The 15,384-nt window shown below is 38.9% G+C and overlaps 1 protein-coding gene across 4 annotated transcripts in view; it reads right to left on the bottom strand.

Annotated features, from left to right (window-relative positions):
* Positions 1-15,384, bottom strand: part of TENM3 (teneurin transmembrane protein 3) — a 1,556,403-nt gene that overhangs the window by 473,906 nt on the left and 1,067,113 nt on the right. For 3 of the 4 annotated variants that reach the window (XM_064369979.1, XM_064369982.1, XM_064369985.1), the window contains one exon: positions 5,023-5,329. In XM_064369979.1, the coding sequence (XP_064226049.1) occupies positions 5,023-5,254 (232 nt within the window). In that variant the 5' untranslated portion in view covers positions 5,255-5,329. Of the gene's footprint in view, positions 1-5,022; positions 5,330-15,384 lie in introns of those variants that run through there. The other variant, XM_064369989.1, reaches the window with a different exon arrangement.

The following is a 15,384-nucleotide window of genomic DNA, read 5'->3' on the forward strand; positions in this document are numbered from 1 at the left end:
ACCTCTCTTCTTCAACTAATCTGTTGCCATTTTTTAGTTTGTAGATTATGATTTTAATTTTTTCTCCAGCATTTGGTGGCCACTGTTCGTTCTGTTGTTGTTGCTTTTTTGTTGTTATTGTTCTGGGATTTCCACATATGCTTCAGTTATAATGTTTTATTTTGGTTCACGTTTTCTTATCTCCATTGCTCATTTTCATTAAAAGCTTCCTAATCTATTTCTTTTGCATTTTATCCCACTTCCTGCATGCTGGGTGCCATTAAATTTGCTGTTTTCCTGAGGTGCTTTAAAAAAGAGTGGGAAATCATGGTAGACTCCTGAGACAAACGTCTCTACTCTTGTTAAAAGCCACAGCATTCTTCTTGACCCTCACACTAGGGCTTCACCCCATTCCACGCTGTCATCTGGCACGAAGGGGAAAGCACCTGCGTCAGCTTGGTTCTTCAGGGTCCTAACAGAATCGCAGACCTCATCTAAACCCTTGATCGCTGCTCAGCTCACAGGAGGTAGGTAGTCTGCTGGGAGATGGGTGGATGAGTCTTCATTCAAGCACCGTCATGCCAGAATCTGAGATACATACTTATAAGAACATTCAGACTGCTCCTCTAATGTCTTTTTGTTTCCTTACAAGGATTATCCTTGGTAAGGGGCAGGTGTAGCATCTGGAACGTTTGCATACAAGACGGACTAGCCATCCGAATGCGTCCCATGAGGCAGGTCCAGCAGTGGGGAATCAGGGCTTGTGGGATCTACTTTCCCTCTTCTCTTTCTTCCCTCTCCCCGGTGGAATCCCCCAAACTACACTTGAACTGGCCTTGAACGAACAAGGGCATGAGGTGAAAAGCAGAAGCCATGCCCGTAAGGGCTGGGGGGCTGCTCAGCACTCCTGATGATGGTAAGAATGAACAGAAGGCATGTCCCAAAGAGGGGAGTTTCTGGGAGTGGAGCCACACTGTCAGGAAAGACCAGAGGTGAGGCACACTTAGAAATCAATCGGTGCCTGTCATTGTCAACCTGCCTTCCTCCTTCCCTTCCCTTCTTTGCAATTTATTTTCTGTCTTGATTTCAGTTATGTATAAACATAGATATCACGGTGTTCTTCAAATTTAAAAATGAAGTCCTTCTTCTCTGTTGCCATTCTACAAATAAAGAATAAATGAGAGTCTTCACATTTTGCAATTCTTAAATTCACAACCCCAACACTGATTATTGACTAACTCTTATACACGTTGGGTTAGGGCCACAGAGGTGGTTCTTTTCAGGCTTATGATTCAGTATAACAAATGTATTCTTGTTTCCAGACACCATCTCTTTTCAGAGTTCACCCTCACGGGCCATGTTCCTTGTTGCAATTGATAAGCGTTTGGTCAAGAGTACTACAGGCAATGTGCACAGCCCGGAGAGCTGCAGCAAAGAAAAAAAAAATGTTCTTTTATTTTACCACTTCTCCAAAAGCTGTGGGATGATCCTATGCAGCTGTTTCATAAGAAATTTGCCTGAGATCTGACGGATAAATTCTCTTCAAAGATGAATAAAAGAAAATAGCGTCCAAGAATGCAAAACGAACCATTGTTACCCTGACCTCACCCTCACCTACAGAAAGTTCCACAGCTGTTCAGAGAGCAACTATTTCCATCACCAACAAACTACACAAAGAGATTAAAAAGAGAAAGATCTGTGTGAGATCCTGTCAAATTACACAATTACTATGAAGATGAAATCGTCCCCAGCATTACACTACCTAAATATAACATGTAATTAACAGCAGTCACTTGCCAGTCAGTAAGACCATACAAACCATTAAAATCAAGTTTGATAATTCGACATAAAATTGGTCAATTAAAAATATAAAAACATCATATTTCTCTATTTGAATTCTCCATGTAATTGTGCCAACAGAGTTCCTGCCTGTCCTCTCCCCCAGCCGAAGCTGCATTTCCCTGTGTCATTCAAGGAGTAAGTGGCTGTTTTAAAACTCCACACACAAGGAAAATTAGCATGACTCTTTGGAATTGTTTCAAAGATATTTGGCTAGCATGAATATTTTTAATCTTTCACTTTTATTACGTGTATGATGTCAGGAGCTGTGGCAGGAAGCACATTTTGTCGATTAAATAATTAATCCCATAGCATAATAGTCCGTAAGGAAAAATTGACATTTGTCAGGTTCAAAGAAAATGAAAGCCTGGAAGGATTTTTCATTATGCTTGCTCAAGAAAAACATAATCTGATAGCAGACTTTCCTTACTCATTTCTCTCCTACACCTACCACTCCCGCTACAAATACTCCTCATATCAAACCACAGGAAGGAAAAAGTACCTGCAACGCCACCCTCACACTCATCCTCCTCCACCCGATTACAGAATCAGATCAATCTTATTTACTAAATATGCCTTCAGTTTGCGCACATCTCCCTATCCACACCGTGAACATTTTAATTCAAAATTGGGCTGGGCTTGGTGGTTCATGCCTGTAATTTCAGCACTTAGGGAGGCCCGACTAAGAGGATTGCTTGAGGCCAGGAGTTTGAGACCAGTCTGAGGAACAAGCAAGACCTCGTCTTTATTAAAAAAAGAAAGAAAGAAAGAAAGAAACAGTCTTGAAAATTAGCCAGGCATGATGGCAGTATGCATTTGTGATCCCAGCTAGTCAGGAGGCTGAGGCAGGAGGATTTTTTGAGCCCAGGACAGTGAGCTGTGACTGCTCCACCGCAGTCCAGCTTGGGTGATAGACTGAGACCTTGTCACTAAATAAAAAATAATAATAATAATAGACTTTAAAAACTGACTCCAATAAACCAAAGAGTGATATTATACTGAGTTGCTTGTTTTCCACTGTGGCAACTGCACAGAGATTAGAAGCCAGGCCAGAGTTGGGCAACCTTGGGTTCAAGTTCCAGCTAAATTTCAGGAGCTATGAGATCTCCATACTCCCCAAACCTTGTACATCTCAATCTGTGAAAAGAGTATGCCACTGGGACCCATCTCATCAGGGGACTGCACATACCTGCCTAGGGTGCTGACCAGGGTGGCAGCATGTGTTAGCTGTAATTAGCAGTCCATTCATTTTATATTTCTACAAAGTTCAGATTCATACACGTCAAGTGACCTGTGGCACCATCACACACTCTGCATGCGCTTCTCCATTCATTTCTGCTCTCCAACAAGGCCTCCCTGGCAGCCTGGCATGCTTTCTCTTTCCTCTGCCCCTTGGCATTCTGCAGTCCTTGGCTTGCAAGGAGTGAGGAATAACACTCTTTGGCCCCCTAAGAACTTCTGTTCCAGGGTTTCTACAAATGCTACCGCCAGGTTGTCAACAACAGTCTGCACTGGATTAAGGCTGCCTGGGAGGAGAACATTTCAGTGCGCTATTTTTAACCTGTGTAGGCATCATCTGTGCTGCCTGAAAGAAGTGCTTGCCTGGCGTGGAGATGACCCCCGACGCATCCCGCCACATGTGCTGCTGTTTCCTTCAAACTTTGTTCTGTGATGGGGGTTTGCAGTTTTTTGTTTGTTTGTTTTCTTTTTGTTTTCCAACAGGGCACTAAAGAGTTATTTTTGGTACAAAAAGTAAGACCTCACATTTGGTCCAGATTGCATGCATTTCTACACTGCTTACTATTTTTTAAATTTTTGAAAAATGTACACTGATAATCTATTTCAGCTGTGCAGACAATATGAAAAAAGTGGGTTTAAAATTACAGGACATTGTACAATCAACTAAGACTACATACCTCAAATATGTTTTGTATCTCCCCTGAAAAATGGATTAAAAATGTTAAGCTATTTTGTCCCTTTTCATGAAATTTGATATCAGTAATTAGTAAGGCATGCTTTAGGGTATAAAAATCTCTCCTTAGCAAATCAAATGAGTTTTCTTTGATGTAAACCGGCTTGGGTGAGTGAACACTATTTCAATCTAGTTAGAATGGCTCTTTGCACAAGGCAGGGAAGAAAAGAACCATGGAAAATTCTGAAACTTTTGAACAATTTATTGCATTATTACTTTTTCTTAAATGCATTCCTGCCCAATATCAAACTGTTAGTCACACTGTCTGTACGGTGATTGGAAAAGAATGAATACATTCTTTATTATTAAACTTTAATTTATTTTTCCTCATTTCTAGATTAAATGAGCTAAGGGATGCTAAGTTATATGTAAATTATACCACACATTAGAAATGTAAGAGGATTTTATTTTCATTAGTAATCTTGCCCACATCTCAAGACTATATTAGAAGAAACAAAATATAACTATGTATATCTAGTCGAAAATAACCTAGTGTCTTAAGAGTGGAAATGGGTGGGTTTAGGATCATGAAATAAAGTTACAGAAGTCATGATTCCATTGGGAGGATACTCAGGCAAAAAACAGTGTAAAAATGTTCAACAGAAAAATGCCAGTGACCAAACCCTAATGGATTATATTGTGGGAAACTAGGAAGTTTTAAGGTATAAACTTAATTTACTAGGTTGCCTAGGAGAAAGACAATGGAACCTTTCCACAGCAGGCTCTCGTGTGAGTCACACAGAGGCAAACAGCAGGACTGCATGGATCCTGAGATGATCTGAGACAATAAGCCTCACTTTCTTATGGGGAAAGAGTGTTTCTTCACCAACAGCTCCTGTTCTCCTTATACCGGTTCTAACCACAAACACAGTGTTCATTGTGTTGAATGAATGAATGCACCTTCATCTAACTAAAAGGGAGCTCCAGAGACTGGAGTTTCAAGTTTATGTACAAACACTTGGGCCATGTGCAGAATCATAAACCTCACGTATGGCAGGTGAGGCTTCGGAATTCTCCACGTGTCAGTGCCTGTGCCTAGGAGCCAATGTGTCCATTGGTGGCTTTCTGCCTCTCACCTGGAGTACTGTGTGATCATCTAATATCTCAAAATCAGAATCAGCAGATGGAACAGCAAAGTCAGACAACAGTCATGTCACCTTGGGGGGAATTCATGACACCTGCAAGTTAGCAACATGTGAGCATTGCCTTAGTTTACTCGGACAGTTACCCACCTTGTCTAGTGAACTCGTCTGCTTCTCTGTGAACCAAATCCTTCACTCTGTTGCCGTAAAGCAGCCGTGAGGAGTCATGATCAAAAGCTTTCAGTGTTTCGCTGGAACTGTAGGACTTCTGTGTGGGTACCCTACACTCCTCATTGTCTGCGGAGGAATCTGTATAGCGCCGTTCTTTCTCTCGTCTGCTCTTGGTCAGGGAGCAATAAGGCCTGCGTTCTTTCACATCCATACTTCATTCCTTCTGTGTGCACATCAGTCCTGCTGGTGACAACTTATGTTCAGGGTTCAAGTCTCATTGGCCTCTCTGCAAAGATACAAGGTTTGCATGATGTCAGCATGACTTTCACCTAAAAATTGATGACTCTATCCTTCTCAATGTGGGATGATAGTAACAACAGTATTGCTTATCTAGGAAACTTGCTTTCAACAAGAAATTAGTATTTGTGAAATCAGTGTTAAATATTTTGTATCACCAAGAGGTGAAGCACACTTTCTGCTAGTGAGTGCTATGAATGTTCATTGAAGCTACTATATTTGATTTTTCCCATTAATAAAAAAAAATGATTTTAAGCTCACGCTCAAATTTCACTACAGAAGCCAGCTAAAATTGGCTTCAATAGTTAGTTAAATTTTCCACAATGGAAAAGTTAGAATGGCTTTTTTTCTTTATAGCATTTCTCCATTCAAAATAAAACACACAATTTATTTTTCTTTTTCAATGTATTTTAAAGAGCAGGAGCAAATTGGGAAATTCTTGCTACTGAAACTTTGTCAAATGCATTGAACTTTCATATATATATCTATATATATATCTTACAAAGACTCTTCAGAGGGCACAATTTTCATGTTTTAAGGACTCAAATATCTTGAATTGTGGAAAAAGCTGGTCCTCCTTCCATACAATTCTGCTTAAAAGGCATTTTCCGGCCGGGCGCGGTGGCTCACGCCTGTAATCCCAGCACTTTGGGAGGCCAAGGCGGGTGGATCACGAGGTCAAGAGTTCGAGACCATCCTGGTCAACGTGGTGAAACCCCCTCTCTACTAAAAATACAAAAAATTAGCCGGGCATGGTGGTGCATGCCTGTAATCCCAGCTACTGAGGAGGCTGAGGCAGGAGAATTGCCTGAACCCAGGAGGCGGAGGTTGCGGTGAGCCGATATCGTGCCATTGCACTCCAGCCTGGGTGACAAGAGCGAAACTCCGTCTCAAAAAAAAAAAAAAAAAAAGGCATTTTCCTCTCTAGCAAATGAATTTAATCAGCTCTATCCTGATAGTTAAGGTAATTCAAGTGGCTAATTTGATGGGGGGAGTTTCCTGCAACTGCATGAATACACGAGGCAAATGGTGTTTCTCTGTTTCAAAACTCTATTTCCTGAATTTGCTAAACTGACAGTGGAAAGGGTGGGCGGAAAAGGTCTACAGCAAAAGATGGACGCCTTCGCAGGAAGAGTGGCCCAGGGCTAATCAGCGTTTTAAATGGTCCTCCTTTGTCTTTATTCTGTCTCAAGTTATCTCTCCTTTTAATCTGAAGGACCCTGAAGGCTTTGTCTTCAGCTCTCAGTGTTTTCTTCCCACCCCACTAAATTCACTTTTTCCTAAATTCACTTTTTCTTTGAGTGATTCCATAGTCAACTTGAAATCAATGGTTCCTAACTGGCCCCAGGCCTTCTTTTTGGTTACTGTAGTATCCTTTGGACTGTGACTGCTGTTAAGATAGTATTTTCTTCCACTTTCAAAAAGAGTGAGTCCCTCTCTCAAATAATCAGTGTCTCTGGTCTCTGTCTCTCTCTGTCTCTCTCTTTCCAGCGTGCACTGTCAGATGCACTGTGTGTCAGCATCACACAGCTCATTAATGTGCTTCCAACTTGGAGCCTTGTGGCTGACTCTCTCCCATGTCAATTCAGCTTACCCTGCCTTGATCTTTTCTGTTCTAACACTACAACTGTACCCCACACATTCAAACTTTTGCCTTCCATCAGCTACAAGAAAAGCGGTAAGACTCCCCGGGCTGGAATCATCACAGAGTTCTAGAGCCCAGACTTGGGAAGGTTTGGAGGGTTCCTCCCTGCTCTGTTTTCAACCAAACTATACCCTCCTCTCTCCATGTTGCCAATGAAGGGTTCCCTTGTGGGGTTCTCTGTTTATCTGCTTCCAAATACTGAGCTGTTCAAAGTAGTTGCTAATATTTTAGTTTGGGTCTTGGAATATATCTCGAGTTATCTACCTTTGTCTTCTTTTCCACAAATCTGACTTTTATTTTAAAAAACTATTTTCCACTGACCACTCTGATTCATTACTCCATTATTATCTTTACAAATTCTTCCAATACCTCTTAAAAGAAACCGAATTTCTCATATTGTTGCTTTTCTTTCAATTTAAAATAATAATTTCAAGGTATGGTGACAGATTATTTTTATACAAAAAGATTAAAACAACACGCCAATTCACTCTTTTTATTCCATCAAAGAGAAGTTACTTTATTTTATTTTGAGATAGAATCTCGCTCTCTAGCCCAGGCTAGAGTGCAATTGTGCAATCTCGGCTCACTGCAATCTCCACCTCCTAGGTTCAAGCAAGGCCCCCGCCTCAGCCTCCCAAATAGCTGGGATTATGGTGCGTGCCACCACACCCAGCTAGTTTTTGTATTTTTAGTAGAGACTGGGTTTCACCATGTTGGTTAGGCTGGTCTCCAACTCCTGACCTCAGGTGATCCACCCACCTCAGCCTCCCAAAGTGCTGGGATTACAGGCATGAGCCACTGTGCCTGACCCTGTTAAGTTATTTTAGATAATTATTTACTGAATGACTACTAGGTGTTAGGCTATCATCTAGGTGCTGAGGACAAAGAATGGATAAATGTTCCTGTCCTTATGGGGGACACATTTAGTCAGAGAAACAGGTACATTCTTTCTAACAAAGTGAATAAATATGTCTAAGTTTAAGGGAAATTTTGTTTCCAAATAGTCTTGATCTTTTTGGAGGGAAGGCCATATAGACTGAAAACTAAATGATCATCAAAAAGCTTTTCATTGATCAGAAAAATACAATTCAAGCATTTTTTAGTAAGATTTGGGATTTGAAGTCATTATAAAAGTTTCATTTCTGGCCCTAAATTGACATCTATTTTAAAATAAGTGTTGCTATATATACACATATGTATGCATTTTGGTACTTTCAAACTGAAATGACTGAAGCAAGGGGAATTGTTTTTTGCTCTGCTGACGTTTTGCTTCAATTAAGTTGGACCAGGTATTGACTGGCAAACTCTGCCAGCCAAATCGGATCCACCACCTGTTTTTGTAAATAAAGTTTCTCTGGAACACAGCCCTTGCATTTGTTCACGTATTGTCCTTGGCCATTTTCATGCTACAAAGATGGAGTTGAGTGTCTGCAACAGGAACTGCAGTGGTTTGAATTGTGTCTCCCCAAAAGACAAATCTTAACTGAAATCTTAACTCCCAGTATCTGCGACTTCGACCTTATTTGGAAATGGGGTCGCACTTTGATTTCTGCAGACGCAATCAGGTTACCATGGGATCATCCTGGATCAGGGTGGGCCCTAAACGCAATGACTGTGTGTTTAGGAGGGACAGAAGAGAAAGATTTGCATACAGGCACACGCAGAAACAGAGGAAAGAGGGCCAGGCGAAGACAGAGGCAGAGATGGGAGTGATGGCGCTGCCAGCCAAGGAGCACAAATGGCCGCCAGCAACCAACAGAAGTCAGGAGAGAGGAGCGGAGCAGAGCCTTCTCTTGACTGCAGAGGGGTGGCTCTCGACTTCACACTTTTTACCTCCGAAACGGAATCACTTCCTGTTGTCTCAAGCCACCAGGGTTGTGGTCATTTCTCACTGCAACCACAGGAAACAAATACAGAGACCTGATAGCCTGCAAAGTCTAAACTATTTGCTATCTGGGCCTTTGGAGAAAACAGTGTGTAAAGCTCTGAGTTAAACCATCCATTTTTCCATTCTCTTTGTCTGTTTGGATTTTTTGTTTTACTCTGTCACCCAGGCTGAAATGCAATGGTGCCATCTCGGCTCACTGCAACCTCTGCCTCCCTGGTTCAAGCAATCCTTCCACCTGAGCCTCCCAAATAGCTGGGGTTACAGGCACATGCCACCACACCTGGCTAATTTTTGTATTTTTAGTAGAGATGGGGTTTCGCCATGTTGGCCATGCTGGTCTCGAACTTGTGACCTCAGGTGATTTGCCTGTCTCGGCCTCCCAAAGTGTTGGGATTACAGGCGTGAGCCACAGCGCCCAGCCTCATTTGGATTTTTAAGGGCAAAAAGTATTCTCTCTACTATGTCATTTTCATGATACCATTTTATAATCTTGCAAATTAGATAATCATGAAGTCCTTTAACATAGTAATCACAACTAAAGATGCAACTTTGTGGTAATATATCCCAAGTTTATAAATCAATACCAACTAAATATTAATACTCTAGTAATGAAAAGATGATTTTAGGTATTCTTAAGCTTTCTAAAACATCTCTAGCATCAAATATCTGAGGTTTCTTTATTTGTGAAACAATTTTCCAGTGCCACAATACAAGATGTAATATTTGATTATGCCATCAAAGATAAGGCAATTTGATCTTAAAGACTGTAAACAATAAAAAGTCCTTTGTATCTCTCTTTTCATTTTTATACATAGTTCAAACTCTTCAAGGATTTAATCTACTACACTGTAAGATTTGCAGCTACTGATATGCTTGATATGATGGAAGTCAATGCGTTCAGTATGACTTCAAAAGGCAGTTTTCTGTGTTCTCTCTTCCACTCAAGGCTGAAGATGAGAAGGTTAAGAAATGCAGCCAGCTTAAGTAATGCCAAACTGTGGAAGCACTTTGATGGTGACTGCACAGTCCTATACAAGGAAGAGGGTCACTGTGTGCATATTCAGCAGAAGGCATTTAATGAATATGACGTTAGCTGCATCAGTGGGCAAAGCCTTTGAAAAATAAGGAAAGCCATTAGAAAGCTGACAAAAAAAACTTTTGATTGACCAGGCGCAGTGGTTCACGCCTGTAGTCCCAGCACTCTGGGAGGTTGAGGTGAGAGGATTGCTTGAGCCCAGGAGTTCAAGACCAGCCTGAGCAACAGGTGAGACCCCATCTCTATAGAAAAAATTAAAAATTAGCTGGTGGTGGTGGCACATGCTTGTAGTTCTAGCTACTCAGAAGGTTGAACCCAGGACTTCAAGGCTGCAGTGAGCCATGATCATGCCACTGCACTTCAGCCCAGGCAACAGAGTGCGACCCTGTCTCAAAACAAAACAAAACAAAACAAAAACTAGCTACAGCAAATATACAACAATTTTGATTGAACTAGCTACAGCAAATATACAACAATATCAAGGTGATTTCGTTAATTTTCATTAGTTCCTTGAAAAGCAGCTCAGTTACTAACCATAGCACCCCTCTGGAAATCACAGTTCGGCTTAAGGCAAGTTGGATTACTTGGCTATTTGTTTCTTCCCAACGCTATGCAAAGTATTTGACTGACTGAATGAATGGGCGGGCATTATGGACACTAGACTTAGAGTGACCCTATCCTCTATTTCAGATGTATTATTTAAATATATTTTGAAACTTGGCCAGAACACTTAACGACCTCATTACATTGTTTTATAACATGTTCCTAAGTCTGAAGAAATATTTTTTAACTGTATCTTTAGAAAGTAACTTGATTTTAACTGTAATTTTTGTATCGTGAAAACCCTGCTGCCAATGATCACAATTTACCAAACATCCCTAAAATCAATCATACTTTTAAAATTCCATAAGGTTATATATCTATGTAGAGACTGAAATATAAACAAATATTCAAACCCAAAAGATGAAATAATCTGTAGATCAGACTCACTCATGCTTCCATTGTTATCTCTTTTCTGTACAAATTACAAATCCTTAAATGTTACCTTGAATATCTCTACATAGACTGTCCCCTATTTTTATTATAGTGTGGAAAAGCTCACCCCCGAAATAACTAGACTTCAAAGAAACACTAATTTACACCAATACATTTTAGATTAAAGAACTAAATTAAATTCTTTGTACACAATACCAAGAAATTTTTGCCTTTTGTTACTCACAATTCCTATTTTCACTTATAAGTTAGTATTTATGATTTATTATCAGTTATATTAATTGAACAGTAAATACAACTTTGCATACTATAAGAATTTCAAAGCATTTCCTTTATTAAACAGTTAGAATAATTGAGGAAATCAATTGCTTTTGTTCATTTTAGAAAAAATTGTGTTTCCTGAGGCAAATTTATAAATCAAAAATTAAAATATTAAGTACAAAAATAAAATCATATTATGGTTATTTATTTGGTAGTGCTAAATTCAAGCATAACTGGAATTTGAGCTTATAGTTTCAAATAGTAGGACACAGGAGAATCTAACTATCATGTTAGTGATAAAAAGTTAAAACACAAGGCCAGGCACAGTGGCTCATACCTGTAATTTCAGCACTTTGGGAGGCTAAAGCAGGAAGATTGCTTGAGCCAGGGAGGTTGAGACCAGCCTGATGAAACCCTGTCTCTACAAAAACAAAATAATCCAAAAAAAGAGGAATGGTGTCACATGCCTGTAGTCCAGCTACTTGGGTGGCTGAGATGGGAGGATCGATTGAACTTAGGATGTGGAGGTTGCAGTGAGCCAGGATGGTGCCACTGCACTCCAGTCTAAGGGACAGAGTAATACCCCATCTCAATAAACACCCCACAAAGACTGTGAAAGGAAATATTTTAAAAAAGAGAATCTACTATGAATATAAAATGTGAGACTTGTTGGGAAGATACAGAGACAGAGAAAAATAAATATAATGAATAGTGATTGACAAGGTTAAAATTGGGCAGGTTGTTTTCTTTACATGTGACAGTAAATAAAGATAATTTTTGATAGCAATAATAAGTAAGAAGCCACATTTTGCTTCCAGTCAAGATTGCAATAACAAAAACTGGATTTATACCGCTATCTAAACCAATAACAACAAAAAGACAAAATATCTGAAACAATAGTTTTCAAGCCATTGACATCAGTCAGTGAAGGACAGTGAATCCTGAGAGATGAGAAATAAGTAAGCTGTGCCACGGGTTACACCTGCTAACTGCCTTGAAAATTTCCAGGCTGTAACACGGGAAGGGGGACCCAGGAAGAGTCCAGCAGACTCTCTCAATTAGAGGTGAAGCTGGGTCCTGTAGAATGGGTGGTAAGAATTTGCAGGTTAAGGCGTTGGAGAAAAGAGAGCCACATGGAGAAAGAATCCCGAAGATCTGCAAAGGGTCCCTCGGGAGTGTTCCACACAGTACTGATCGGCACACGTGTGTGAGGAGACCACTGGCAGGCAGAGGAAGAATGATCTGAGAGGACAATATCAGGGTATCTCAACCTCAGCACTACTCACCTTCTTGAAAGAAAAATTTCTTTTTTGTGGGAGTGGGGGTGTTTTGTAGTAGAGTGTTGGGCAGTATTCCTAGCCTCTACCCACTAGATGCCAGTAGTACCCCTAGTCATGACAATCAAAAATATTTCTAGATATTACCAAATGTCCCTGGGGCAAATTTTTCCCTCTAAAGGAACACTGAATTGTAGGTAAAGTAAGTATACAGGGCTCACACAAGGCCAAGAATAGTGTCTGTTTCCAGCAGCCAGATTAGGGGGTGGGAAACACCTCATACTTCATTGGGCAATATATTCAGAAAGGTCTTGCCTCAGTTGTGGGGAATAATTAGCAGTAGACTAAACACAGTTCTGGTTCTACCTAGCAAAACCTAAAAGCAAGACCAGAAAGGATCTAACTGTTTCCAAGTAGCTTAAATGCACAATAGCAAAGCTTAAAAACATTAAATAAAAATATCCAGCATACAAAAAGATAAAATTCACCAGGTGTGACATCCAATCAAAAACTACCAGTCATGCAAAGAAGAAGGAAAATAATAAATAGAAAAATCAATCAATTGAAACTCCCCAAAACTGATATTGGTGTAAGAATTTCATAGAGAAGGATATGAAAATTGTTATTATAACTGTATTCCTTACATTCAAAAAATTAGAGACATAGAATATATAAAAAGAAGGCTAAAGTCAAACTTCAAGACAAAAACTTCAATGTCTGAGATTAAAAATACACTGAATAGGATTGATGGCAGATTAGACACTGCAGAAGAAAAGAGTAGTGAACTCAAAAACGGTAATAGAAACTACACAAAATAAAGCACAGAAAAAGAATGAGTAGATAAAAACAAATCATCCGTGAGACACAGAACTACTTTAAGAGACCAATATATATGTAGTCAGAATCCTTGAAGAAGAAGACAAAACAGAAGTGAACAGAAAAACGTGAAGAAATAATAACTGAGGGTGTTTCAAATTTGATGAATATTATAAACTTACAGATGCCAGTAGCTCAACAAGGCCCAAACACAAGAAATGTGAACAAACCTATACCAGGGCATTTGGTTATAATTAATTGCTCAAAACCAGTAATAAAGAGAAACTTTTAAAGGCAGACACAGGGAAAAGGCATATCACACACAGAACTTCTCAAAGGAAATAATGTAAGCAAAATGACAGTAGAAAAACATCTTTAAACTACCTAAAGGAAAAAAATCTCTCCTTAGAATTTTATATCCCATGAAAAATATCTCTCAAAAACGAAGGTGAAATAAATACCTTTTCAGACATACAGAAGCTAATCATCAGCAGACTCTCATTACAAAAAATGTAAAAGAAGTCCTTTAGGCAAAATAAAAACAAAATCATATAGAAATATGTACCTACACAAAGGAATGAACAGCACTTGAAAATGGTAAGTACATGGTTAAATATGTAAGATATTTTTCTTATTATTTAAATCTCCTTAAAAGATAGATAACTAAGCACTCATCATACCAGTGTACTGTAGCATTTATAACATGTGTAAGTAAAATATATCACAATAATAGCATACAGGAAGAGAGAGGAGATACAGAAGTATACTATTACAAGGTATGTAAAGTGATCTAATATCAAGTCAAAGTAGACGGTGTTATATTAAAAATATATAGTTTAAACCCTAAAGCAAGCACTAAAACAGCAAAGCAAATAGTTATAACAGTCACAAAAGGGATAACAGAATTTTTACAAATTGAAGCATAAAAATATACAATTAATCAAAAGAAGGTAGAAAAAGAGAAAAATGGAACACAGAAAATATGGTACAAATCAAAGATGACAGACTTAAACCTAACTAGGTAAATAATCACATTAAATATAAATGGTCTAAAAACTCCACAAAATGCAGAGATTTTTCAGATTGGATTATTTTTGAAGATCCAACTAGATGCTGTTTCCAAGAAACACACTTAACTATAATGACACAAATAGGTTAAAAGTAAATGAATGAAAAAAGAGAATTCTAACTACATCAACAATCACGTTAAATGTAAATAATCTACACATACCAATTAAAAGGCAGAGATTGTCAAATTGGATGAAAAAGCAAGACAAAACCAGATAGAGGAACACTGTGCAGTGAATCAAAAGAATGCAGTAGATCTATATGTATAGACATGAAATTGTGCACAAAGCATAGTGACAATTAATTTCTTTACTCTTATTTATCATACTTGTATAGATGCTACCAGCTGTTATGGTGACAGGACATTGTGAGAAGCAGTGGGAATAGAGATACAACACATAATGCCTGCTCTCTTTTAATATGAAAAAAGAGACAAAAGCTAAAGAAAATCTATTTATTTATAATTGTATAAATCAGACTTTTTGCTTAGAAAGATCTCTCTGGCTAAAGGTTGAAAAATAGGGAAAAGGGGTGGAGTGGAGATTTAGAAAAATGAATGGATATGAGATATTTAGAGGTGGCAACAGCACGACTGTGATGGGGAAAATGAGGGTGAGGAAAAAGAAAGAGTTAAGAATGATACTACAGCTTTCTGGCTTGAGCAGCTGAGTAAAGAGGAAACTCTCCTGAGAGAGAGAAAACAAGAGGCCATCCCCTAAGTACTGTTTAATACATTCCCAATATTTGCTTTTTCCCCCCATTTAATATCTATGAAGCAGGTAATACTTTTTCCTTCTGGAAACTAGAAAATGAAGATAAGCCAAAAAAAAAAAATGCCCTCCTAGCCTTCTGGTGTTCACCTTTTCAGACTTCTATGCATATGTCATATGTATATATGAATGTGTGTATACATATATTTAACATGAATAATGTTGTAACTCATTTTTACTTAATATATTGCGAATATTTTCATGATGGTAAAGATATATTTATGTTATTTTTATTTTTTAATTTTATTTTTTTTGAGACGGAGTCTTGCTCTGTCGCCAGGCTGGAGTGC

Source organism: Aotus nancymaae, unplaced genomic scaffold (genome assembly GCF_030222135.1).
Source record: "Aotus nancymaae isolate 86718 unplaced genomic scaffold, 86718_ANA_hifiasm-v0.15.2.pri h1tg000006l, whole genome shotgun sequence".
In the NCBI taxonomy this organism is placed as follows: Eukaryota; Metazoa; Chordata; class Mammalia; order Primates; family Aotidae; genus Aotus; species Aotus nancymaae.